The sequence below is a fragment of the Penicillium soppii genome (genome assembly GCF_028829465.1).
Source record: "Penicillium soppii strain IBT 18220 chromosome Unknown utg000007l, whole genome shotgun sequence".
Taxonomy (NCBI): Eukaryota; Fungi; Ascomycota; class Eurotiomycetes; order Eurotiales; family Aspergillaceae; genus Penicillium; species Penicillium soppii.
In genome coordinates, this window is record NW_026643237.1 from 493,209 (window position 1) to 519,144 (window position 25,936).

Genomic DNA, 25,936 nt, shown 5'->3' on the forward strand with positions numbered 1-25,936 from the left:
ATATTTGCACATCCAAATCCAAGGCAAAAAGAAGAGCCACAAAATAAATATCTCGATAGGGAAAACGGTGTTCAAAAACGACCAGACAGAAAGCAGGCACCGGCACCAAGTCACAAATAAACGCAACACAATCAACCAAGCCAAACCAACTTCACCCCCAAAACAGTGACCTAGTGAGGCTGCGCCTGCGGACCATCAGAACCACCATAGTGCGCATACAAATGAACCATCAAAACATCAGAATCATTCTCAGCAACAGCATTGAGGAAGCAAACGTGCTTGCGCAGCGGCGCAGAGACATTGGCGTAAATAAGACCGACAGCACAGTCGCGAATGCGCTGATACCAGATGTGCAGCGGGTGATAAGCGGCCAAAGGCTTGATATCATTGATGACAACTTCCCAGATGCCATGCTAATGAAGAGCATCTGCATGGCGCCCAACCATTCGAGCCAATTTTCTTCGCCGCGGAGCGGGTCGACAGGAATTGGGATGAAGTGCTTGTCGTGGGCGTTTTCTTTGAAGAATCGGACGTGCTTCTCGGTTTTGGCTTGCTGAGCGCCGTGATCAAAGGTCTGGCTATCGGATTCGGCGGCCCGACGGCCGGAGAACAGGTAGTCTGCCAGATCGGCGGAGGTGAATGCTGGAGGTTGGGTGGATTTCTTTGGCTTTTTCTTGGCCTTGGAAGCTCCGTCGCTCTTGAAGTGGTTAGTCTCCTTGGAAAGGAAGGAGTACTTGGTGGAAATGTCCTTGGGTTCTGTAATCATGTTAGAGGAGAGAAACATCCAGTCCCAGTATGCGCTTTTGGAAGTGAATGGGAGGTCAATTATTGGATTTCTGTTGGGGTATAGGGTCACGTCGTCCATGGTACAAGGAACTAGGTCGTGGGGAATGGCTATATCATGTCAAAGTCACTTTCTGTGTCCTTCGCGCAGTCGGTCGAAGTGGCGTTGACAGAAACAGAGGAAGATTGCCGCTCTAAAGCGCAGATGTTAGACTGAACCTAATACCAATCCAGAGGCCATTTCGAGAAACAAATGTTGGGCTGCTGAACCGGGTCGGCAGAAGGAGCGTAGCACAGGCTTAGGTCGTCTTCGTTGCAGGGAATTTTTTTCAGGCCCATAGTCTCAGGATTGAGATCCATTTGTAAGGTAGAATGATCCACGATAGATTCAGATTGAAAAGGGGACGAAAAAGTAAACGGAAGATCGGCAAGGAGGAGTCTCCTTCTTCTTCTTCTTCTTCTTCTTCTTCTTCTTCAAATTTGATGAATGAATCGGGGGTTGCCAGCTCCGACTTGATAGCTGAGTTGAAGAAATCAGAGTTAGAATAGTGACACAAAATAGAGCCATACAGAGGCGCGTCTTGAAACGCGTGAAAGTCCACAAGTGAGTTGTGAAGCGTGAATAGATCCCAGTACTCACTTGGTGCTACGGAACTAGGGCCGCTTGAAAATTCAGACTTGCGAAGCACCGCTGAAACAGTGTTAGATTGCTCGACGAATGGTCTTTTGAGGTTCTTCCTGATGAGGGAAGAAGATGGGTGAGGTGACAGATGATCAGACGTACCCTTCTTCTTGCTCTTGCTTCCAGAAGGCATCCTGATGACGCGATGAAAAGATCAATGATTGATGAAATGGTTGATGAAATTTGAAAAGAAGACGCAAAGATAGTGGGAAGAGGAAGGGGAAAGCCCATGTGCAAATACAAGTAGAAAGTTGATGTTCGCTACGAAAACCAATACTCTTCTTTCTGGATTTATATCTGCACTCTAGCAACTTCCACAGAACGTCATTATACAAAGCACAAGCCAAATGAAGGCATATTAAAGATCTTTAAAATGAATTGGCAGTGAGACATAATATGTAAGATACCGATAGGTGTATTTATACCTGAAACCAAATGAGATGACGGGATTTTGACCCATCAAGGATCATAGTCCACAACTGGAATTATCGTATCATCCAAGCTGACAGAGCCCTTAGATCCAGAGTAGTGGTTAAGCCATCCCAGAACCTGCTGATGCCAGACAAGACTGTTCTCCTTATTAACAACCCTATACACAAAGCCATTGAGTTAGCCCAAAACGATCATAAAGAACCAGGAAAAATGCTATTGAGCTTACCAATGGTTCTCATCAGGGAAATTCAGGAGTCGGCTAGGAACACCACGCTCCTGCAAGACATTGAACAAGGCCAGTCCTTCAGACTCGGGAAGTCGGTAGTCCTTTGAGCTGTGGACGATCAGCTGGGGAGTATCGAATTGCAGGATGTGCTCAGGAGCTGATGGATCCCAGCGGCGGTAGTTATCGCGGTTGTCCCAGAAAGTGCCGTTGAACTTGGAAAATGTCAGTGTTAAGATATCATAGAGATGGATTATGGTACTTACCTCGTGCTCCATGAACCAAAGTTCTTCTGTCGAGATCTTTGCATCGGCAACGAATGTTCCGTCGTGGCTAACCAGAGCCTTAAATTTGCGGCCCAAGGGGTTACCCTGAATCCAGTTGATCATGAATCCACCATAACTAGCGCCGGCAGCCACACCGCGATCAGTGTCGATGAAGTCAAAATTGTCGCGGACATATTCCCAGCCCTTCACCAAGTCATCGTAAGGGTAGCTACCTGTGGATTGTGAGAAAGTGAAATCACAGCGATGGTGATCGTGACATACCCCAGTTGTTGGCGATCGCATCAGTCAATTTATCTCCAAATCCAGTGCTACCAGTTGGGTTTGGTGCAACGACCACATATCCTTGATCAGCGAAGACCTTGTAGTTCCAGCGAGTACTCCAGGAATCAGCCCAAGCGCCCTGGGGACCACCGTGGATATAGTACAAAAGCGGGTATTTCTTTGACTTGTCAAAGTTTGAGGGGTAGATGATCCAGGAATGAATCTATAACGTTAGCATGATACTATTGAATAAGAAACCAGAATCGCAGGCTCACATCTGTCCAGTTGCCCTTGTAGTAAAACTCGCTGATATCTGACGGCCCCAAATCCTTCAATGCAGCGTCAACAGCGTTGGCCGAGAAGACAAGTCCAGTAATACCCTTTCCTGGCTTCGCGGTGTATACAACGCGACTAGTCCAGATGGCAGAACCAGAAACCAAAAATTCACCATTGGGCAGGCTATAGTAAGCAGCGACAGAGCCGCCGTCGGTGAAATTCTTGGGCTTAAAGTCATTGTCAGCATTAGCGGGCAACAAGAAGAGTCGAGAGCGCGCAAGGTCCTCGGTGTTCAAAACCAAGTTCTTGCCGTCAGCAGTCCACTTGATGGCGCTTGGTGACCGGTCCCAGTCCTTGGCTAATGTGCGAATTGTCTCTTTTGATTGGAGGGTGTAAACGTAAACAGTACGACGGTCCGCCTCGTAAGCAACATCCTCCATTTGAAGATATGCGATGCGACGGCCATCCGGAGAGAAGACAGGGCTGCTCGAGTCACCCTTTATATCTTTCGGTGTACCGGGGCTTTCAGGACCATTGATCGCGACGGCCTTCTTTGACCCATCGTGAGGCGCGAGGTAGATATAGGAAGCAGTGTTGTTTGCACGCGGCAATTCAGGGGCCTTGCTCTTGAACGCGACCCATTTTCCATCGGCAGAGATGTCATAGTCAGACGAATCGCCGAATGGAGGATATGGAGACTCAAGGTTCTTGACCCCTGCGACTAGGTTCTTCAGAGCTCCGTTAGAAGTATAGCTAGCGGCGGCTCCTGTCCGGCTCTCTTCTTGTGCAGGGTGCCAGAGAAGATAGCATTGAATCGCGTGGTCAGCCAGTAGTCCCAGTGACGAACGTAGATGCTGTCGTAGATGCGGGCAGAGCTCAAAGGCGTGACAGCCAGCTCCTCGTTATAGGCGGTTCCATTAGCATAGGACTCTCCGTATACCAAGAAGTTGATATCGCCAGATTTGGTGATCGCTGTCTTGAGACCAGACAGCGGTGCTGGCAATGAAGCTGCCTTGTACGCACTGAGCAAAATTTAGCAATTGATCATCCACACATGCATGGGAACTCACGATTTGGTGAAACTAGAGGTATCTGATACCCAGATCTCCACACCTCCGGGAATCTCGGCATTAGTGCCGTTGATGTACAGAAGACCCGAGTCACTAGACCCGGACCAAATCAACTCAGAGACATTGGTGTCATTGGTAAGCTGAGTAACTTTTCCAGTCTTCAGATCTAGCAAACTCCACCACGAAGATGTGGCATGGGTATCCCATGAGTACTCAGAAGTGGAAAACAGTGCGACTTCCTACACTTCGTTAATAGCAGTAAACGACCACATTAATTCGACTTACTCCCGATGGATTGGGAACAGCCTCACTCCGTCTCGGAGCAGCAATGAGTTCTCTACAAAGCGATCAGCAAAAAGGCAGATAAACATGGCCGATCACTACCAACTTCGGAGTTAGAGCCACTGCCGAAATCACCAACGACCCGAAGGCCGACCATTGGAATGTGCGCATATTCTAAGCACAGCTCAGGGAAAACGTGGAGAGAGCTAATCAACATGCACAGGCATTGCCGCAATATAAATGGCAGGCGCTCGGAGGCATCGGCAGTTTCCCGAAGGGGGGCATGTTACATTCCTCAACGCCAAGACAGATATGCATGATGTTATTTCACGGCAAGTCTTGTTATCCGTTGTGTCCAAGACACTAGTAAGGCGTGCTGTGGACTAGTGAAGGCGGAGGCAAGGTCCGCGCAGCGATCGGCTGCTTGGGTTGCAGCGCCAAGCATCCCGGAGTCCGCTGTTAACCCCGTTGATATCCGGGCTTGGGGGCGCCCATCAGCATTGGCATAATTCTAGGGTTTGAGTATATTGGCTTAGGCGGAGTGATATATAGTAATGTAATGTTGCTCCGCGTGTTGTACAAGATCTGGCGGGGGCGCGATTCTACGAGTGGCACCACGGTAAGCTCTAATGACGCGCCCCATCTGGGCAATGGTGCGATTATTGGAAAGAGCAACTGAGACATAAAAACCATCCAATGATTGAATTGCACGCTATAGTGACGGAATCGCTTCAATACTCAAAGTCATCGTCCACACCTCCCTTGCCCGAGGTCTCCTTGGTAACTGCTTCTTGTTTCCGATACATCTCAGCCACGGCACGGGTGGTGGTGGCCTCATCTGGCTTCTTGTCATCACGAGATTTGATATAACGCGGGAAACGCAGAGACACACCCTTTCCAGCGTCGGTTGTTCCTTGGAACTCATCGGCGGCGGCTTGGTAACGGGGACTGAGAGTTAGATCTGCTGTCTTCACCTCCCATACCAGTCTTGGCTCAAACCAGACATCGGGTTGGTCCTTGGGGACAGAAGAGTGTGTGTAGAAGGGCTTTGGGCGGTCAATGACGAGGGGTACTAGCGTGGAGTGGAGCTCCTCGAGGAGCACCTCGGAGAAACCAGTACCAATGTTACAGATGGTCTCATATGTGTCACTGTTGGGGTTGTAGGCAGCGAGAAGGAAGGCACCGTAGACCGAAGTACGTTTTCCACGGCCATGGTAGGCACCAAGGACAACAAGATCCAGGGAGTCACCAACACCAGCGAGGTAATCTTTTTTGACCTATGTAGAAGTGAGCAAGAGCCAGACCAGGTGCGTATCTAAGAAATCCTACCTTCAGCCAGTTGCGACTGCGCTTGCTAGGCTCATAGCCACTCTCGGCCGTGTCCAGCATTTTCACCATCAGACCCTCACAAGAGGCCTTGACACTGGCCTCGAGCAATTCTTGGATCTCATCAAGGACATTGGAGTTGCCATATTGGGCAAACTGGAACTCGCCCTCAACGGGTTGGAAGCATTCGTGCATAAGCTCCCGACGTTCTCGGAGGGACTTCTTTACGCAAGGCTGTTACAAAGTCAGTAAAATGAGCTCGATAAATAATCGGATACTCTTACCTCTCCATTGAAAAACAGCAAATCGAAGGCGTATACGCAAACTTTGACCTTAACATCTTCGGCCTTCACGTCCTTACGTTTACGGGTCATCAATTGCTGGAACGGAAGAACCTTTTTGTTTTCCATGTCCCATGCAACCGTCTCGCAGTCCAGAACAAAGCTCTTCACGTCGTTCTTCACCCAAGTGTCAAGCTTGCCCAGAACGTCGGGATATTTCTTCGAAAGATCTTCCGAATTGCGGGAGAAGATTGAAGAAAGTCCCTTGTTGTCTTTCTGTAATGTGGCCAAAGCTCCAGGGAATTGGTCGATCGCATCAGGCGACACAAAATGGATCTGGGCTCTTTCTCCGTCATACTTATATTCGCATGTGAACTCTTTGCCTTCAAATCGGTCGAGGACTTCAGTAATAGACTTGGTTGGTTTGGCAAGCATGGGCTTGATAGGGATTCCGGGCTGGAGTTTGCAGATTTCAGGGAGCTTAGAGAGACCGTGCTCAAGCATTGCAGGAATAATGACTTCATAAGCCGGCAGCTCGCTGTAGACGGACTTGAATATATTTTCTCCCGCCACCATCTGCTCCGTCGACGGCATCTTATTACCGCTTGATTCGGCCTCGTGGGCCAGAACTGCACGAGAGACAGCAACAAGTACTGTCTTTTCTGCAAGTCCCAATCTCAACTTTCCTTCCAGGAAGCGAACAATGAACTTGGCTTCGCTTGGTCCGCCTTTGTTCTCAGTGATGTCGATGCCCTTGCCTCCCTTGCCAGTAGCGTCGGCGTCTGCCGCAGACAGCAGTTTCTTGATTCCTGAAATCTTCTTATCCTGGGATCCATGGCCCTGGACCTGGGCGATTCCTAATAAGCCTGCATGGACACCCCGAACAGTCAAAGCTTTGGGCTTGAACATGGTAGGCTGGTTCGACCTGCTTTTAGCAGCTACCAGTCCCAGGTCTCCAATTTCCCGCTGGTCGGCTTTAATTATAGCAAGGCTGCGGCCAGTACATTCGCCAATGGCCTTCATAATCAGTGACTCTCCAATGCCGAGTTCAATTCCCGCGTAATCTGCGGCCAATTTGTTGATCATGAGTTGGACAGTAGGGAGGAAATCGGCAGGGGTTAGACGTAGAACTTGTCGAAGGAAGAGGGAACAGTGGTCTGTGATCTCCAGACGCTTTCTAGTCATTTCAATCAAGGAGAAGGTAGTGCATAGCGCAGCGTACGGTACAGGATCACCTGCTTTCCAGTCCGGGTATGGGTCTTTACCAGATCCTTTTAGTTTGGCCTGGAACTTCTCGATCGACTTCTTCTTGGCCTCAGGTTCAAGGTCTTCCTCTTCCTCGCTCTCTGATAGTTCTTTTTCCTCCTCTGGCGATGGCGACTTTTCCTCAAATTTTACTTCTTGGGTCTTCTTCGCAGCCGGCATTGGTGATGGCGATTCAACCTTGGGCTTCGTAGCCGTTGGCTTTTTCGGGGAAGGTGTTTGCTTCTTAACAGATGGCGATGATTCGGCCGACGCCTTCCTTCGGCGCTTAGAAACAGGCTGAATATCAGATCCGTCGCTTTCATCCGCCTCGGCGCTCTTTTCTCGCTTTATGCGTTTTGTGGGAGAGGCACCGTTGGAAACAGGAGCTTCTGCTGTGTCGGCATCGGGTTTGACTTCCGTTTTAACATCCTCTGTAGTTTCCTTGATCTCTGCGTCGGCAGCACCACTACTTTCTCGCTGTCTTTTCCCGCCAAAAGCTAATGTAGTCTGTTTCTTCGGTGGTTGATTGGCATTGGAACCGAAGAACCTCCTGTGAAACGATAACAACGCGTTAGCCGAGTGATCCAAAAATCAATCCAACAAGTTCCAAGACCAAAGAACGCATGCGCCATCAAAAAACGCCCACGCACCCGATAGTCTGCTGTCCGTCCTTAACATACCCCAGGGTAGCTTGCTTTTCGCGCTTTTCGTCAGCCATAATTCGCGAGGGTGATGTGGAAAAGCTGCTCAAAAGATAATTTCGCTGAGTTGGTGCGTAATTAAATATTGAAGCGGATTGTAGTCGCAAGGTTGATGTGGACGGTAACCTTAAATCGCGTCCCAAACCAATGCAGATGCTCGGTGTCGATCGCAAGAGCGATAAAGGCGCAAGCTCTGAAATCCGCAATATACGCATAGACGTATCCCTTGAGGGTCAGATTAAGTGCGAAAATTAGCCCAATAAATAGTCTCAGCAGACCAAATCCGCAATTGACATACCCAAGGCAGCACTCGTCTCTACCCTTGGTTGTAGGCAGCTGTCGGGATCTCCAACGCGCCTCAACGCGCTAGTGGATAATCACGTGTATCGTCATCTTACCCGATTAAGATAATACTGGTTCCACCGCTTTATTCTCCCGGCAATACATAAGGCGGTACGGTTTATGTGATGCAGTCCCGCCGTCTTTCGATCTTGGTCTGCTCAAGCTGTTTACAATGAGGTCGGAGTTCAAATAATCTGATATTATACTGTTTGCCATCTAGCTGACCACTTTGCACCCCCGACGCTGCTAAGTGTTGAACAGCTGCAATGGACAACCTCCGGCAGGAATCATTCAAGCAGGTATGATTGGCTTGATGCGTCTCTTGACAACTGAGCATAGTGCTAATGCCTGAATAGCTTCGAGCGCCATGTGTCGAGCTTAGCTCTGTTGGATTACGTTTCCGAGGAAATCAGGCTTCCGCCACCGAGGTTTACAAGGTACTTGAACCCGTGCACAACTGTTTGAAGGAACTCGCGGCGAACAACACATTGGACGAGAAGCTGGCTGAATACGCATTCTTCCCACTATCACACATATTTAATGAGACCCAAAGATTACCCGCGCGATGCTTGGAAGCCGCCGTACATTGTTTGCGGATATTGGTTGCAAATGGATGGCGGCAACGGCTGTCCCCGGCGATGGGCAAGCAACTCATAATTTTGTTGACGCTTATCGTGGGGGGATCTCCGGGTAAAGCAGAAGAGAAGCAATTGCCAAAACCTAGAGTCTCGGAGGAGCTCTGTATCGCTGGGTTTGACTGCCTCACTGCCATCTTCACAGCTTTGAAAGGTCCCACTGCCGAGCGAACAATTTATCATGAGATCGGCACGGCGACAGTCGTTGATCAGACGGTATATATCTTGCTTGAAGGAATAGTCGATGATAGATCTGATGAGCTCTGTATATCGGCCGCCAACGCTTTGCAAGCTCTTTATGCTCGCGTCACAGACCGCGTGGTGCTCGCCAGCATCATGCCCCGGACTGTATCGGCACTGGCGAAGGTTTTGAGGCCCACGACACAAACCCGCAGATCATACAAGCTACTTCAGGTTTCTTTGCAGATTCTCACAGAGCTTCTAAGAGCTGTGCTTAATGATCGGGTGGTTTCGGAATCTTCCCCACCAGAGCTGGACAGCGACAAAATGGCATTGGACGAATCTTGGTTGAAGGCCACTACAACACAAATAAAGCTAGCTTTGGCCAATGTGATCCAGGTTCGCCGCCATCAACGACCGGAAGTACAGTCTGCCATCCTGGAGCTGTGTTTGATGGTCATCGAAGAATGCCAGACTAGTCTTGCAGATTCACTCCCAATGATGGTTGAAACTGTCGTTGTGTTGGCGGATAAAGAGGATGAGGGGACCAATGAGGCATACCAAAATGTGACACACCTTGCCACGACGTACCCGTCGGTGCTAGATTCGTTAAAGGAATCGCTACATACATGGCTCACCTCCTTCCCTCGAATCATGCAAGGCAACGACGAAACAGCCAAGCAATGGGGGCTCCGTCAAATTTCGACTGTCTTTCAGGTCTTGTCTCAGGTTCAATCTGGGTCAGATCTTCTGACCACTAGCCTGGCATCTGGACTGTGTGATAGTGTCGGGGCCGTGGTCAAGCAAAGTACCAACGCTCTCCAGCCACTTGCTTCGATGGACGCAAATATCAATTGGGAGGTGCTCAACATAGACGGTCGATCTAAATCCTTCCCACCAATCATCCTTGAACACCAAAGCCAACAGCAGACTCTCAGAGATCTCCGATCAATGATCACAAGATTAAATTTATCTGAGTCTGGAAATGAGATAACTCGCTCAATTGTCAATCGCATGCACACAATCTCAAGCGATTCTGCAATTGCGCCCTTCTGGCTAGCTATGACTTTCTTGCGGGATAGCACAACAGCCACGGCTAGCTTCGACGATTTCATTTCTCTAGATGAAGTTGAAGGGTCCATTTCATCTGCTCGCGGCGGAATGATTGAAGAGCTGTACTACATCTCGTTGAATATTTTGAACGAGCTGCCATCAGATGGCTCAGGTGACTGGCGTACATTAGCACTTGCATTGGAGTCTGTAGCCTTGCAAGCTCACCAACAGGGAGAAGCTTTCCGACCTGAGCTTATGGACGCCCTTTATCCAACTTTGCAGCTACTGGCGTCGCAAAATCCCAACCTTCAGCGCCATGCCATGACCTGCCTCAATATCTTGACCAGCGCATGTAACTACACAGACACCAGCTCTATGATTATAGAAAACGTGGACTACCTTGTGAACTCGGTGTCTTTGAAGCTCAATACCTTCGACGTATCACCATATCCCCCACAGGTCCTCTTCATGATGGTCAAGCTTTGTGGTGCGCGCTTGATCCCATATCTGGATGATCTAGTTGACTCGATCTTTGGTATCTTGGACCTATACCACGGCTACCCCAAGCTGGTGGAGACGATGTTCAAGACCCTCGCCGCAGTTGTGGAAGAGGGTGCCAAAAAACCATCACTGCTTACAATCGACGATGGCAAACACCACTCCCACGATACCCGCAAATCGCAATACCAACACCTCTCTATCTCAAGCATAGCGGCCGACATCGCCAACCGCAAAGCCAAGCGCATCCAACACGACTCAGAAGACCAAGTAATCTCCCACCCAAAGAAACCATGGTCCGAAACCTACGAAAAACCACCCCCAGAGCCCTCAATCGAAGAACTCCTCAATCAAGTCGACTCCGACGAACCCCCTCCCCCTCCAAAAGAACCAGAAGACACCGAAAAACCACTCAGCAAAACCCACATTCTCCTCCTCCACATCGTCAAGTCAATCCCCTCCCACCTAAGCTCCCCATCACCCTACCTCCGCCGGTCCCTCCTCTCAATCCTAATCGACATCCTTCCCGCCCTCTCCAAAAACGAAACCACTTTCCTACCCCTAATCAACGACCTCTGGCCAACAGTCGCCAGCCGCATCATCTTCCCCTCTTCCCAACCAACCAAGCTCTCAACAAACCTCTCCAACCAAGAAGACCCCCAACCAGACCACCAAGAAGAAACCTTCGTCACAGTAACCGCCATCTCCGCAATCGAAAGCATGTGCAAAGGCGCCGGCGATTTCATGTCCACACGCATCGAAGCTGACTTCCCGCGCTGGGAAAGACTGTACCGGCGCGTGTGGGGGAAAGTGCGACAAGACGCGGAAGCCGCGAACAAGCGGCGCGCGCGCTCCGCGCCGCTACTGCAGGACGAGCCAGAATTAAGGCTGCAGATGGCTGTTTCGTCGTCGTTGGCATTGGCGCCTTCGACGCCGGGCTCGAAATTCTTCACGTCGCATCATCGGCTGTGGCGGGCTTTAGTATCGTTGTTCATGACGGTTTTGGAGCACGTGCGGCTGCCTTTTGAGATTGGGGATCGGATTTGTGAGGTGCTTTGTGATTGGGTTGTTTTGTTTGTTGGGCCTGAGTATTATTTCTTGCCTGGGAGGGTGGCGGCTTTGGGGGGCGTTGGGGGTGAGGTTGAGGATGCTATTCGGGCTATGGAGGGATGGAATGGGGATTTGACGTGGTTTGTTTTTATGAGGCATCGTGTTGGAGTAGGTGCTGGGAAGTGTGGTGATGTGAAGGGTGAAGAGTTTAGACTTGCCGAAGTGGTGTTTTAGGGTTTTGCTTTTGTTGATAATAGACACGTGTATATTGATTGCATGGTGAAAAGTAGATCTTTACATTGTATGTTTGTATAGATCTTGACTACGATGAATGAAAATCCAGTGAAGACTATATTTGTATAGCTAAGGAGTGGCGATGGGTCAGCTACTAAACATAGAGGAACAGATCTATCCCTAGGACAGATTGGAATGTCCAGAAGTTACAAAGCGAATCCAAGTTCGATCCAAAAATGAATCCAGAAAACAGACGGCCAAAGAACATAGCGTAAACGTCCACCATTTACTCGCTCTCCTCATCACTCTCCTCCTCTTCGTCGCTCTCAGCAGTCTCAAGCCACTCGAGGAACGGCTTGGCAGCCTTGTGGATTTTCTTGCTGATCGAGACATCCACGTACTTCTTGCTAGTCTTAGCACCCCAGGCCTTGAGGGTTTCCTCAGACACGAGATCGTTCTGATAGTAGGCGAGCAGGATAGCGGGAATCTGAGCAACCAGATCGGGGTGGTCCACGCCGACAAAGCGCTCAGTACCGCCGAGGAAGGCCTTCTCGTGGCGGTCGGAGCTGATCATCTTCTTGAGCAGACCGGCACGGCTCTCGACTTGCTTGGCAATTTTCTCGTCGAAGATGCTCTGCGCTAGCACAGCGCAGGTCTTGTGCTTGCTCTCAATGCCGAATTCCTTGGCCTTCATGTAGATCTCAACATCGCCGACTTGGGTGACATCACCCTTTTCGGCGGCAGTATCGACAATCCAGCTGCCCAATTGCTCGTAGGCGGAGCCACCGTCAGCACCCTCGTCGTCGCCATTCTCAAGCACGAGAGCGCGCTTAAGGTCATCGGGGAGATCCTTGGCACGAGCCTTCACGGCTTCTTCGGATACATCGACGGCCCATTCGTCATCTTCAATCTCAGCCTCAGCCTCGATGGCCTGAGCCTGGCGGGTGACTTCATCGTCACTGTGGGCCTCGAGGGCCTCGTCGGCATCCTCTTCGGAGTTGTTGCTATCAGCGGGGCTGGCATCTTCGCCGTTGGCAGCCTTCTCCTTCTCGCGTTCGCGACGGGACTTCTTCTTCTCCTTCTTGCCACCCTTGGGGTTGTTGCGAACAATGAAAGTGCTCAGCTTAAGGCGAGGGTCGACGTCAGAGCGCTGACCGCAAGCCTTGCAATCCAAGGTGATTTTGTCATCTTTGATGGTGACATCGGTCTCGGGGTTCTTGCACTTCTTGCAGAGCACAAACTTGGAGATAAAGCCATCGAGGTAATCCTGGAGCTTGGAAGGATCGTGGGAGCCGTTAATGATCCAACGCTCATCAGAAGGCTTAGCGTTGGCCTGGGCACCGAGCTCAAAACCGAAGTACTTGATGAGGAAAGAGGGAGGACGGCTCAGAGATTTGGCGACCGAGTCAAGGTTGACGATGACGGTCTTAATGCCGTTGCCCTTGCCTTCGACCTTGGACTGGAGCTTCTCCATCTTATAGCGGTAGAAGGGATCGGTGACATCCCGGCGAATGTTGACGGTGACCATGATGACGGTTTAATTGAGCGAATGGTTCACTAGAGTGGAACGATGTGCGTAAAAGGTAGCGGGAGGGAGTCTGAATGGAAATTTTTATGACTGTAACAAGACATGCGTGTCGAGTTATTCTTTTTGTGTTTGGTATAGAATTGTGATTTCTCAAGAGATGGTCACAAGGATGTTAGAATAGATCCGGTTCAGCCACAGGATCTAAGGTGTATGCTGCAAGGTTCCGACGAGCGAAACGTTTGCAGCTTGGGCGGCAGGTGATGTTCGAAATTTTGGACGGAGGACGAATACATAGACAAGTTCGCAGGAAACTTCTCAACGTGGTGGTTTCTGAGACCGATTGTGATTCTTTGGGGAAACCGAGTCAGAGGTCGGGAACCCTTTGGCGGACGGTGAAAAGTGATGATGGCGATACCAAACTAACCAGGAAATAAAAGTGTAAGAGCGTAGATGTATTCCACGCAGTAAGATAGAAGGCTTCGTTGAGTCGATGCCTGTGGAGTGTGTTGAAGAAGAAAGAAGAGAAAAACAGTTTCCGATTTTTTTGACAAATCATGTTTATGTCAGCTGGCACGTGCCGGAGATAACTCGGAGTAAATCCGTGTGAAACATGTGAGTCTTGTGAAAGAAGATATTTGGGTGGGAAGATGTTGATTGTGTGAAATGTTTCAAATGGTTTGATTGTTTCAATTTTTTTATATCCATGGGTATAAACAGCAGAGAGTCGGCTCTAGAGAACAGTATATCAAAACAAAGGTGTAGAACCATCGTGAACACCGAACCTTACCTTTAAAACCCCACCGCGGGCAACCGCAACCTTCGTCCGTTGTTTTAATATTTACATTGTACGGGCATACAACTTTATAGAGCCTTTATTCACTCATTTCAGTTGATTCTCTTTGCGATTTAAGCCTTGGATTCTTTCATACTTGGTGGAATTTGCAAATCCTGGAACCTCCATCATGCCGGTAGACTTGTCACTATATCTGGTGACGGACTCTACTCCGGCCATCCTCAAAGGCCGGGATTTGTGTACGGTAGTGGAACAAGCCATCCAAGGGGGTAAGTGCTATTCCGAATCTTTCCACCTAGGTACATATGTGGCCACTTGACTAACCCCGCAGGCGTAACGGTGGTGCAATACCGGGACAAATCCAATGACACCAATGCCCTCGTGGAAAATGCGCGGAAACTTCACCAAATTACCAAGAAGTACAATGTTCCTCTACTAATTAATGACCGGGTCGATGTGGCTCTCGCTATTGGAGCCGAGGGTGTGCATCTTGGGCAAGATGATATGAGTGCGTTACCAACTTCCACGCAAAAGATGCGTACTAATATTTTTTTAAGAATTCGAGCTAGCAAAGCAGCTCCTTCCTAAAGATGCCATCATCGGCATCAGTACTTCTACAATAGCTGAGGCCAAAAAGGCCGTCGCCGATGGCGCTGACTACATCGGAATTGGGACTATGTTTGCGACACCCACGTAAGTCGCCCGCCCTTGTCCAGCTTCAGAACTAACCATTCATAGTAAAACAAACACCAAGTCCGTCATCGGGACAGCAGGCACTCAAATCATACTGGATGCAATTAGCGATTCCTCCGTGGGCACCGTTTCCATCGGCGGTATCAACCACACCAACGTGCAGCGAGTGATCTACCAGTCTAAATCCCCCAAGAAAGCACTTGACGGCGTAGCAATCGTCAGTGCAATTGTGGCAGCCGAAGACCCCAAGGCATCTGCAGAACACTTCGTCGAGCTAATCACAAACGCTCCCCGATTTGCCATGCCTGCCAACTTCCCCCGCGCAAACGAGACAGAAGCCCTGCTGAACGATGTGCCCAAAATTGTCCGCAACGTGGTAAAAACACATCCCCTCGTGCACAACATGATCAACTTCGTCGTGTCAAACTTCGTGGCCAACGTCGCTCTCTCCATGTAAGCAATCACCAACCCACCCCAGATCCACCTACGTACTAACCATGTCCAGTGGCGCATCGCCCATAATGTCACCATACGGTGACGAAGCCACAGATCTGTGCAAGTTTGATGGCGCGCTATTAATCAACATGGGTACCCTGACCAGCGACAGCGTCCCGAACTACCTAAAAGCTATCAGCGCCTACAATCAACGTGGCAATCCCGTAATCTACGACCCTGTGGGCGCGGCCGCGACACAAATCCGCCGCAACGCAGTCACCCAGCTGATGGCCGGTGGTTACTTCGATTTGATCAAGGGTAATGAGGGCGAGATCCGACAGGTGTGGGGCAGTGGTGCTGTTCAGCAGCGCGGGGTCGATAGCGGACCGAGTGCGCTGGACGGGAAGCAGAAGGCAGCGTTGGCGCGGGATTTGGCTCGTAGAGAGCGTGAGTCGTATTCAGATTTATGCGATTTGATGGTTTCTGACATGTTCCAGGAAACGTCGTGCTCATGACTGGAGCCACGGACTACCTCAGTGATGGCGAGCGGGTCATCGCTGTCGAAAACGGTCACCCACTTCTCGGCCAAGTCACCGGAGTAAGTTTTCAACGTATTTATTATGACCCATCTAACTGAAGTCCCAGACTGGTTGCGCTATCGGTACGATCTCCGGCTGTTTCCTTGCTGCCCACCGCTCAGACAGACTCCTCGCCGTGCTGTCTGGTATTCTGATGTACGAGATCGCTGCGGAGAACGCTGCGTCGAAAGATTATGTCCGCGGACCTGGCAGCTTTGTACCTGCGTTCCTTGATGAGTTGTATGCCATACGCACAGCCGCGAAACAGGGCGATGACGGTTGGTTTGCTGGCCGGGCTAAGGTGTATGAAGTGGAGTTATAGATATTGATTTGTGACCGAATTATGCTGTAGATATCAAAAGTTTCAATTTTATTTTCGGTAGAATGGCAACAAACAATATAACATAGCCATGAGATATTCCTCGGCCAGTTCCCCGCATCTCTTCTCCGATTCCCCGCGTCGGCATCCCCCGCTACTTATTCATCTCAAATTTATCTCCTAGACTTCTCTCCTCGACTTCTCTATTACATCAACCTCAATTCCAATATAGGGCACTAAAACACATCACAATGTCTAATCCACGCGCATCCCGGATTCGTAAGGCCCCCAACCAACCCCAAACCCCCAGCTATTTATATACCTAACACCAAGCAGGCAATCCAGCCCTCTTGTACGAACCCAACATTTCAACCCCAAAACAAAACTAACCCCCACAGCATCTGCGACATCCAGGAAAAATTCCGCGGGATCCACGAATTCCCTTCCCTGTAAGCCTCCTCCCTCCCTGCGCCCAACCAAACCAACCACTAACCCAAGCCCAGCATAACCACAGCAGACAAAATGCTGCGCGCCGCACAAACCCTCAAAATCCCCGTGTACATAAGCACGCAGAGCCGCAGCAAGCTAGGCCCCACCGTCTCCGAGCTATCGCATCACCTCGAGAACACAGACCTACAGATCCGCGCAAACATCGACAAAACGCTATTCTCGATGGCGACGCCGGAACTACTATCTGCGCTGCCTGCAGCAACGGACGTGATCCTCGTCGGTATCGAGACGCATATCTGCATTACGCAGACGACGCTTGATTTGCTTGCGCGCGGACATAGGGTTTACGTGCTTGTTGATGGGGTTAGTAGTATGAATGCTGAGGAGAGGGGTGTTGCGCTTGCGCGGTTGCGGGATGCTGGTGCTATTGTTACTAGTAGTGAGAGTATTTTGTTTGAGGTTCTTGGGGATGCTGGGGGCGAGGGGTTTAAGGGGGTGAGTGGGATTGTTAAGGAGATGAAGGAGAGTACCAAGGTGGCTTTGGGAGGGTTGGCGAAGATTTGAACTTGACGGTGAGGCTGGGCTGTTGGGGTGGTATTAGGCTAGATGTAGGTAGTGTGGGTTTACTTTTTATGGGGCCGTAGAAGGTAGCGGTGATTTCTTTATTTCATATCTCATGTCCGCTATCGAATCCTTTGAAAAGGCAAGCCGGTCTGTCTCTTCTGCCCTCGGTCTCCATGTCGTAATTCCCAATCGTTCCAGATTCGGGGATAATCAAACATAGACAGCCGATCCTAGTTTGTTTCATCTTGGATCAGCTGCAACAACCGGGTCAAACCGGGTTCAGCCATGGAAAGGCCGACGCGCCACCGATGGGATTGACACCCGAAGGCGTGGTCGGGTGAGAGACGCTAGGAAGAGACTTGTCGCCGTTTTCAGTGGTGGCACTGGCAGGGGCAGAAGCCGAATTATTTGAGCTTGCAGGGTTAATGTGCTTGCCAGCTCCAGTTCGGAAGACTTTCATTTCACGCTTGTCGGTCTTCGGGGTTGTTGAGGGCGTTTTTTTGGCGTTGCGCCAAGAGCTCCAGGCTGGCATGTCGTTTTGGGGGGGCTCAGGGGTCGGGGTGATACTAGCAACAGAGCAGTTCTCGTTTGAAATGGCAGCCTGTGCATGAGCTTGGAGGGTTTGTCTGGTTCTTTGAGCGTCGCCGTTTTCGGCAGGACGAGCTGGCGGTGCAGAAGTTGGCTGGCGCTGGATATTGCTGAGTCGGCCAATGATGCCAACGGGGGCCCCTTCGTTAACGCCAGATGACAGCGAGTCTCCACAACCGGGGGTGCAGGGTGAAGTGCAGAGGGACCTGAAGACCGTGTCCTTCTCCGGGCGCACAAGAGGAATCGAGACGCGCTGATGCTCATTGTCGACCATGATAAGTTTATCCTGAGAGAACAAAATGTCGGCATTTTGAGCGCGGAGAACATCACTTCCAATGATGATCTGAATGGAGTTATCGGCGACTTCAACGTCACGAACCACAAAACGAACGGTGACCGCAGGAACCTGGTGGGTAGGAGTCCCGGGACGCGAGGGAGACGGATGAATCAGAGCTTCAGGAAGGTATACCGGAAGCTTTATGTATTTCATATTGTCCTCGCGCACAATCTTTTCCTCCATGTCAAAGCTGCGAATCATAGAAAGGCCCACGCTTGAGACGTAAGACCCCGAGCAAATGGCAGCATAGAGAAGTGAGTCATTCGTGAAATGATCAGTGAGCCAGCAACGGATAATTGACGGCACCGGGCCCAGCAAAAAGAGTCCAGGGGGCGGGATCAAAGGCGATTCGATAGGTGTAGTCCCAGACAGGCGGGCAGTATTCAGGCGTAGGCTGTTAGTTCGGGCAGACTGATGTGAGTGGCCAGACGAACTGAGCCGACCATCAGACTGATGTGAGAAAGTGCGCTCAAGAAGTGGATGAGAGCCTAGTCCACTACCGGTCCGAGAAGGAAGGTCATTGCCAATGCGGCTGGCTTGGCCGTATCCATGAATGGCACTTTCGTCAAAGCGGACACTATTTGCACGTGAAGCACCCCGTCTGGGCTCATCATAACCATCAAACCCCACTGTAGAAGTAGCCATTGCAGAAGTATGACCCTGGTCAAAGCCTTTGAAAGCGTCTGGGGGAGAGTGGAAAGTGGGGTCTGTGGCGGCTGGCTTGTTCAGTGGTGAGCTGATTCGGGAAGGCAAAGGTGGACTACCAGGGTTGATCGCACCAACTGAAGACGGAAAAGGCGAAACAGGGCCCCAGGGACTTCTCAGTCGGGCATCCTCCTCTCGACGGCGCTCCAGCTGGGCGAGGCGTTCTCCTTGCTCGTACTGGGCAATGTGTAGCTCCTTCAACTCGTCAAAAACACGCCAGATATCGTCTCGCGAGGCAAAGGGGTACTGTGCGTCCATAGCCAGTGGTTTTGTTCAGATATTGAGGAAGAAAACAAAAGAACGAAGTAGCAAAACTGACGTTGGTCGATATCCGTCGTCACTCGTCACTCGTCACTCCACCCAAAGGGCTAGAAATCAAAAGGCCTCACTTCCGATTGACTGCTTCGTTAATTGTTGCTCCTGGTTGTTTTCTCCAATGACCTCCTTCCTCCTGCAATCTGTGAGACGGCCCACCGGCCGTCCACCCTGTTCACAAAGGTCAGATATCCCGTAGCTCGTTCAAAATGTCCAGCGACGAATTTCTTGTAGGCAAACAACGATGGCACAGATAGAAGGAATGAGTTCTGGGATATCAGAGATCAATAGGAGGGGTGTTGTCGACGAGGCGTTCAAGGGTTTGTGGCGACGTGAAGAGCGATGTTGTGACGTATAAGCGGGGGGACGAGCGGCAGAGATTTGGAGGGTTAGGATCGAGACGCGATCAAAGTGTGAGGAAAGTGCGAGCTTAGTAACGGGAAACGGCGAGGTTGGTGACGTGAAGTTATTATTGGGAAGTAATGTTGACGAAGAGTAATGTGAACGTTAGAAACGTGTGGTATGCGGAGGCTAAAGAGGCCAAAGGAGCTAGACCGCTTTGCTCCACTCACTCTTATACTTCAAGTTCTTGTCTTGATACACGTGTGTACACAATATTGTATTTACATATATATTTACATGTTATAACTGTACTCTTATTCCAAGTGATCCCGCTAGCACGGATGCTGGATAAAAATTGCCAAGTCAATTAATTCACAAATTCCGCTAAATCAGATCATTTCGGTGCCTCAGTCCACGAAGGGAACACCATCGGAAGGAAATCCGGAGTTTGATCCCGCCAATTGGTTTCAATGACCTTCATAATCTCATCGTAGACAATGCGATTACCAGCGGGCGACAGATGTAAACCTGTATGACAAGTAAGCACAACAAACATCATATGTATAAATATCAACGCACCATCAGTGAAAAGACCAGCAAATGTCTCATTATTCGGAGCATCGCGAGACCCAATCAACGGTTGTCCCGCTTGCCAACCAGCGGATTTCGTAAAAGCCGACCACAAATCCGCTACTGGAACATTGAGAGCCGCGCCGACTTCCTTTGCAGCAGCTGCATACTGCTTGGCCAGGATGGCTGTTCGGCTGGGGTGAGCGCTGCCCTTTGAAGCATCGAAGCCCTCCAATTGATACTCATTGACGGGAGGGGGAGTGATAATAATGATGTGCGGGTTCTGTGCGACTGTTGCTGGGTGCTGGATGATTGTTTTCAGGTTTTCCTTGTATTTCTCTACGGGCACATGCTGGTCGTGGCCTGGGACGCATGCATCGTTGGCACCGAAGAAGATGGTCTGTCCGACTTTAGGTTAGCATTTTTGGGCAGTGGAGATTGAAATCGGGGCTGTTCACCATCAACCGCACATTGGCAATTTGTGGAGGTGGGAAGACCTTGTCAAAGACTTTGATGGCGTGGGCGGTTGAATATCCGCTGTTGTCTTTAGCATGATTCGGTCCTAAGGGTTGGTGATCTTACGCTAGGCCGCGATTGATCACATCCAGTCTCCGGCTGTAGGCTTATGTTTGATTAGAATAGATTTGACTCTTGGGCTGAATAGTGACTTACATTCTTGGAGTGCAGCAAGAAAGGCAAATCCTAGCTCCTGGTTGCTGCCCATTTGTGTGATGGAGTCCCCAAACAGGATAAATTGATCATATGGCTGGAAAACCTCTTGAATGTCAGCCATAGTGAATATGATACAAGTCTAAATGATTTAACTGTCTGAAGTTGGGGGAGTCAAGTGTTATAAAAAAGAATCAAGTGGGGGAATTCGCTCCGCGGACAAAATGGAAGTGGATCTTGAACACATTCGAACCAACTAGTTATAAAAGGACTTTTCTAGGTAAGATCCAATGCAATCTATTGAATCTGTTAAATCTGTTAAATTTGTCACGTAGGAAATTCTAGATAAACGAATAATTTATCCACCAATTGTTTTGCTATTTGTGATTGTTTGTATGGTTTGCACTAGCTTTACTACATCGCGGACTGCATCCATCCCCAAGCTATGGAGTACACCGTAGCAAAAAGCTTGTCAATCATGCTTCTTATATTCAATTGATATAATCTCTTCCATACATTCTTTTAGTCTCATTGTAAGCACTTTGCACGGGACTTGAGCTATATTACAGTGCCCGATACATCGAATTCAACGCAAGTTGCAATAGCTTCGACTTATCCCAATCGACTCACAAATATAGTGTGATTTCACCAAGGTCTCAGACGAGCAAAACAATACGTCCGACATTAACGCTGCAGGAATTCACAGATATCACCCCTCAGGAGTTTCAGAGATCATCAACCGCAGTAATGAAAACTTCATCGGTTTGATTGATGAACCAACAATTCTGAAGTATCCTTGTATCCCTGGCAATCTCGAAACCTTCACATAGAAGCCAGACTTCTCGGTGTGGTAGGAACTCACCCCCGGATCATCGCTTCAAAGGGTCTGACCGACCACGGTCTCGTTCTACAGCGCGCATCAAATGTATGTTTCCGTGATTATATCATGTCGCAATCTGTTTCATTCGATAGGAAATTACATTGGTGCAAACAGGCTGCTGAAGTTGTTAGTCATTTTTATGCAAAACATATTATTCATTGTGTTATCAATTTGAGGAATCTCTTTCTTGACGAGAAGCTTGATCTGTTACAGGAAAATGTTGGACTAAGCAGTAGTTTTGTGCTGATAGGATTATTCATGATCTTTCTCTTGTGGGAGCTGCAGAGTGTGGCATTTTCCTATCTTGAGCTTTGTAGAACAATGTATAATGCATATCATGTATAGAAGTAAGCTATTGGACCTAGAATAACCAATTCTGGAACCAAAGCTATAGACAACGTATCGGAACCTTCCGACATACGATCTACGATGTATGCACGCCCTAACGTTTGACGTTTGACAGCAGCGAAAGCTTATCTCTTGTTGGATTTCTCTTATACCCTCGGGCCAGTTGTATTCATAGTGACCGAAAGAGGATGCTGTTGTTTACTTTATAGCATCATTCTCCGAGTCATACCTAACCCCTCACAGTGGCGTGAACTTCATACAGTATGCCAAGAGATCAGCATCAGATGCCGATGGGATTGGATGAATCTACGAAACCCCCTTTCATTTACTGCGACAAAGAGAATGTTGAGAATGTCGATAATTCAACCTAGTCGATATATCATAACACGAGCTGTGTTATACTAGCTCCAGTGTTGATTACGACCCTTTAAGACAAATGCATACACTTCCAAAATTAGTATCCAGTCAGATGAGCTGGAATAGTCCTTTCCGATGATATGCACATGGTAGACTTGAGCGCAGAGTGAACAAGGTTGCCTCGTCTAAGTGGCTGCCTGCCATCAAATCAAATATCAATACTCCGTATATTATTCACAGGCCGTTTAATGACAGAACCTTGCCACTACCAAGTGCTTTATATCCTCCGATCTGCAAAACGCGGGGCAAGAATGCTGCCGCGATCAAATCATCAAGATCATTCAAGAGCATTGAACATAAATAAATGAAGGATAAGCAAAAAAATGACTTGGAACGGTTGCTGATCGGTGGAGTTAGCACCGATATCCACCTGACGCGTTATTGATCATCTGGGGTCACCTCATCAGACACCTCATCAGAAACTCTTTTGCTCTCATCTTTTCTCCTTTACTCTTTTTCCCAAATTTCATATGTTTTGCATCTCAAATCTCAACATCTACACATGTAGAGGTATGCAACTTGGTGAGTTGTTTACTCGCATGATCTTTACATCCGAAGTGGATCTTGCATCTCGGCATTCCTACCATGTGCTGAACTGACCGTTGCAAGCCCCGCATACCCCATTGTAAAGGCATCTCAGCATGCCCAGGTCACTACCAAAGTTCGCTTCTCGCGAAGAGAATTTCGAACCAACCACGCGCGAACAAACCACCCGAACCGCTCCCCCCTCTCCATCAGCTTACCGCCGATCCCAAAGCTACCTCTCCGAAACCCACACCGAGTACCAATCCCTCGATGCACCCCTCGAAGTAACAGAAACCACCAGCCTACTGGGCCCATCAGCTCAGGGGCACCGTCGAGCTCCGCGACGCTCGTACACCAGCACCTCTGGTATATCAGGTGCCGGACCGGGCCCGGACTCCTTCCGCCACCTTCTGGCAGCTGGCAGCCTGCGACGGACGCGCAACCACAGTCGTGCGAACTCGGTCGGGCAGCGGATGAGTCGGCGGGGAAGTTTAGATGGTGGTAGTAGGCCTGCTAGTCTTCCTCCGTCTACGAAAGACAATCTCACCGCTTCTTCATTTTTGGATGAGAGGACGTGGTACGACCAGTTTACTTCTACGGACTGGGTGCACGATAGTATTGCCGATGGAGCGCGGCTTCGACTGCTCCGCCAGCGGAAGGATGTTCGAGGTCGACTGCTTGCTGCTTTTGACGGTGCGCAGGGATGGATTCTCGTTGCTTTGATCGGGTGCATCACGGCGGCGATTGCGTACTTCGTTGATGTTACCGAAGGCTCGATCTTTGATCTGAAAGAGGGATTCTGCACGACGAAGTACTTCCGCGGCCGGCGGGGCTGCTGCGATGGGGAGCCAATCTGTGATTCGTGGCGGTCTTGGTCTGGGATCTTCCAGGCTGAGAATACCCAGTGGATTGACTTTGTCATGTTTGTCTTTTGGGTTGTGCTTTTGGCGCTCATCTCATGCGCTTTGACTTTGCTCACGAAGACTGTTGTTCCTTCGTCGATCTCGCTCGCTACGCTTGATGAGAATCTCGGCGCGGACTCGCGTGGCACAAAATCTAATAACGGTCTTGGTGATATGGCCTCTCCTCTCTCGGAGACAGATACCAGTCCACCACCGCATGGATCTTTGCCTAATAAACCGTCGCGTCCGGCTATGATATACTATTCTGCTGCTGGCAGTGGAGTTGCGGAAGTCAAAGTCATCAACAGTGGTTTCGTCCTTCATGGATACATGGGGTTGAGGACCCTCGTCGTTAAAACAATCGGATTGATCTTCAGTGTATCTTCTGGTCTGAGCTTGGGCAAAGAAGGCCCATACGTTCATATTGCTACATGCGTGGGCAATATCTGCTGTCGACTTTTTGCCAAGTACAACCAAAACGATGGTAAGCGACGAGAAGTATTGAGCGCCAGTGCCGCTAGCGGTGTTGCTGTTGCCTTTGGTGCTCCGATTGGCGGCGTCCTCTTTAGCTTAGAAGAAGTCAGCTATTATTTCCCACCCAAGACACTTTTCCGAACATTCTTCTGTTGCATCGCAGCGACTCTGTCCCTCAAATTCCTCAACCCCTATGGAACTGGCAAGATCGTTCTCTTCGAGGTACGATATCTGTCAGACTGGGCGATCTTTGAGATCTTCATCTTCATCGCACTTGGCATTATGGGCGGCGCAGCCGGTGCGCTGTTCATCAAAGCCTCCAACTGGTGGGCGCGGACATTCCGCCGCATCCCAGTCATCAAGAAGTGGCCCATGCTCGAGGTCTTCCTTGTTGCTCTCCTGACAGGCCTGGTCAGCTTTTGGAACCGATACACCAGACTCCCGGTCACCGAACTCCTCTTCGAGCTGGCCAGTCCTTGCGAGTCTGATGTGGAGAGCACGGGGCTGTGTCCACGCGCAGAAGGTATTCTCGATATCATCAAGTATCTCATGGTGGCCTTTGTTATCAAGAGTTTCCTGACCATCATCACATTCGGTATCAAGGTTCCTGCGGGTATCTACGTGCCGTCTATGGTGGTTGGTGGTCTGATGGGGCGAATTGTTGGACATTTGATCCAATACTGGGCCCTCAAGCACCCCACCTTCTTCTTATTCGACTCTTGTCCAGCTGTTGCTGGAATCGAGTCCTGCGTGACTCCAGGCGTATATGCACTGATTGCGGCCGGAGCAACCATGTGCGGCGTGACTCGGTTGTCAGTAACACTAGCAGTAATTCTTTTTGAGCTGACAGGAAGTCTCAACCACGTTCTTCCTTTCTCCCTGTCTGTCCTCTGCGCCAAATGGACGGCAGATGCCATCGAACCCCGCAGCATATACGTAAGTCTCACCCTCTCCCAATCACCGCAACATACTAACCCTTCGCAGGACCTCCTTACCGACATGAACTCCTACCCGTTCTTAGACAGCAAACTCCAGCCAACATCAGACGCCGAGCTAGGCGATATCGTTCGACCAGTGCGGAAGTACCGCATGATCGATATCTCCGAATCACCATACGTGGCCGCCACAGATCTCCGTGCAAAGCTAGAGCATCTCTTAATGGCCGGCGAATTAGACAGCGGGCTACCGATTCTGTACAACGGAACCCTAACCGGTCTCATCCCAGCGCCTGATCTGGAGTACGCGCTTGACACGCTCGGCGACAACGAAGAAAATACAGTCTGTCTGATGGCCATGGACGCCTCCACGGCCATCTATGACAGCGATTACGAGGATGTCGAGCAAGAGGATTTCACCCGCTATATTGATCCAGTATGTTGACCTGACCCGTTAAAATGTTTTTGGCTTTTCTGACTTTTCCCAGGCTCCGGTCGCTCTCGATGTCCATTCGCCTATTGATTTGGTCTACCAGTGCTTCGCCAAGCTTGGATTGCGGTACCTATGTGTCACCAACAAGGGTAAATATGCTGGACTGGTGCACAAGAAGGCATTCGTCAAATTTATGAAGGAAAATCAGGACTAGCGATAGCCTTTTCTGTTACCGTAATATTTGCATTGCCGGGCGTTTTGAGGCACCTTTTTATGACTTCTGCATAGCCTTGCA

The 25,936-nt window shown here is 49.7% G+C and overlaps 10 protein-coding genes across 10 annotated transcripts; 3 read left to right on the plus strand and 7 right to left on the minus strand.

Annotated features, from left to right (window-relative positions):
• Positions 1 to 229: 229 nt before the first annotated feature.
• On the minus strand, positions 230 to 865 carry N7529_009442 (uncharacterized protein; the record flags this gene model as incomplete). The annotated part of the gene is made up of 1 exon (XM_057244969.1): positions 230 to 865. One exon carries the CDS (start codon positions 863 to 865, stop codon positions 230 to 232), a length of 636 nt encoding a protein of 211 aa, XP_057093232.1.
• Positions 866 to 1,112: 247 nt separating this feature from the next.
• Positions 1,113 to 1,598, minus strand: N7529_009443 (uncharacterized protein; the record flags this gene model as incomplete). Its single annotated transcript, XM_057244970.1, has 1 exon — positions 1,113 to 1,598. The coding sequence occupies one exon, from the start codon at positions 1,596 to 1,598 to the stop codon at positions 1,113 to 1,115; it is 486 nt and encodes a 161-aa protein (XP_057093233.1).
• Positions 1,599 to 1,924: 326 nt separating this feature from the next.
• dppV (dipeptidyl peptidase DppV) lies at positions 1,925 to 4,467 on the minus strand (the record flags this gene model as incomplete). The annotated part of the gene is made up of 9 exons (XM_057244971.1): positions 1,925 to 2,054; positions 2,124 to 2,335; positions 2,387 to 2,619; positions 2,669 to 2,891; positions 2,944 to 3,725; positions 3,788 to 3,966; positions 4,015 to 4,253; positions 4,300 to 4,351; positions 4,403 to 4,467. The coding sequence occupies 9 exons, from the start codon at positions 4,465 to 4,467 to the stop codon at positions 1,925 to 1,927; spliced, it is 2,115 nt and encodes a 704-aa protein (XP_057093234.1).
• A 560-nt stretch (positions 4,468 to 5,027) lies between these two features.
• N7529_009445 (DNA ligase (ATP) CDC9) lies at positions 5,028 to 7,866 on the minus strand (the record flags this gene model as incomplete). The annotated part of the gene is made up of 4 exons (XM_057244972.1): positions 5,028 to 5,573; positions 5,626 to 5,856; positions 5,907 to 7,698; positions 7,799 to 7,866. The coding sequence occupies 4 exons, from the start codon at positions 7,864 to 7,866 to the stop codon at positions 5,028 to 5,030; spliced, it is 2,637 nt and encodes an 878-aa protein (XP_057093235.1).
• A 591-nt stretch (positions 7,867 to 8,457) lies between these two features.
• Positions 8,458 to 11,841, plus strand: N7529_009446 (uncharacterized protein; the record flags this gene model as incomplete). Its single annotated transcript, XM_057244973.1, has 2 exons — positions 8,458 to 8,490; positions 8,548 to 11,841. 2 exons carry the CDS (start codon positions 8,458 to 8,460, stop codon positions 11,839 to 11,841), a joined length of 3,327 nt encoding a protein of 1,108 aa, XP_057093236.1.
• A 286-nt stretch (positions 11,842 to 12,127) lies between these two features.
• On the minus strand, positions 12,128 to 13,369 carry N7529_009447 (translation initiation factor eIF5; the record flags this gene model as incomplete). The annotated part of the gene is made up of 1 exon (XM_057244974.1): positions 12,128 to 13,369. The coding sequence occupies one exon, from the start codon at positions 13,367 to 13,369 to the stop codon at positions 12,128 to 12,130; it is 1,242 nt and encodes a 413-aa protein (XP_057093237.1).
• Positions 13,370 to 14,331: 962 nt separating this feature from the next.
• Positions 14,332 to 17,201, plus strand: N7529_009448 (thiamine phosphate synthase superfamily; the record flags this gene model as incomplete). Its single annotated transcript, XM_057244975.1, has 9 exons — positions 14,332 to 14,431; positions 14,494 to 14,670; positions 14,720 to 14,855; positions 14,901 to 15,308; positions 15,361 to 15,737; positions 15,788 to 15,888; positions 15,936 to 16,171; positions 16,586 to 16,636; positions 16,691 to 17,201. The coding sequence occupies 9 exons, from the start codon at positions 14,332 to 14,334 to the stop codon at positions 17,199 to 17,201; spliced, it is 2,097 nt and encodes a 698-aa protein (XP_057093238.1).
• Positions 17,202 to 17,469: 268 nt separating this feature from the next.
• On the minus strand, positions 17,470 to 19,089 carry N7529_009449 (uncharacterized protein; the record flags this gene model as incomplete). The annotated part of the gene is made up of 1 exon (XM_057244976.1): positions 17,470 to 19,089. One exon carries the CDS (start codon positions 19,087 to 19,089, stop codon positions 17,470 to 17,472), a length of 1,620 nt encoding a protein of 539 aa, XP_057093239.1.
• Positions 19,090 to 19,882: 793 nt separating this feature from the next.
• N7529_009450 (SGNH/GDSL hydrolase family protein) lies at positions 19,883 to 20,869 on the minus strand (the record flags this gene model as incomplete). The annotated part of the gene is made up of 5 exons (XM_057244977.1): positions 19,883 to 20,016; positions 20,068 to 20,458; positions 20,517 to 20,595; positions 20,641 to 20,680; positions 20,731 to 20,869. Coding segments are annotated over 5 exons (783 nt in total), but the record flags the coding sequence as incomplete, so codon positions are not given.
• A 2,144-nt stretch (positions 20,870 to 23,013) lies between these two features.
• On the plus strand, positions 23,014 to 25,855 carry N7529_009451 (putative voltage-gated chloride channel (ClcA); the record flags this gene model as incomplete). Its single annotated transcript, XM_057244978.1, has 3 exons — positions 23,014 to 25,209; positions 25,258 to 25,644; positions 25,697 to 25,855. 3 exons carry the CDS (start codon positions 23,014 to 23,016, stop codon positions 25,853 to 25,855), a joined length of 2,742 nt encoding a protein of 913 aa, XP_057093241.1.
• Between the last annotated feature and the right edge of the window lie 81 nt (positions 25,856 to 25,936).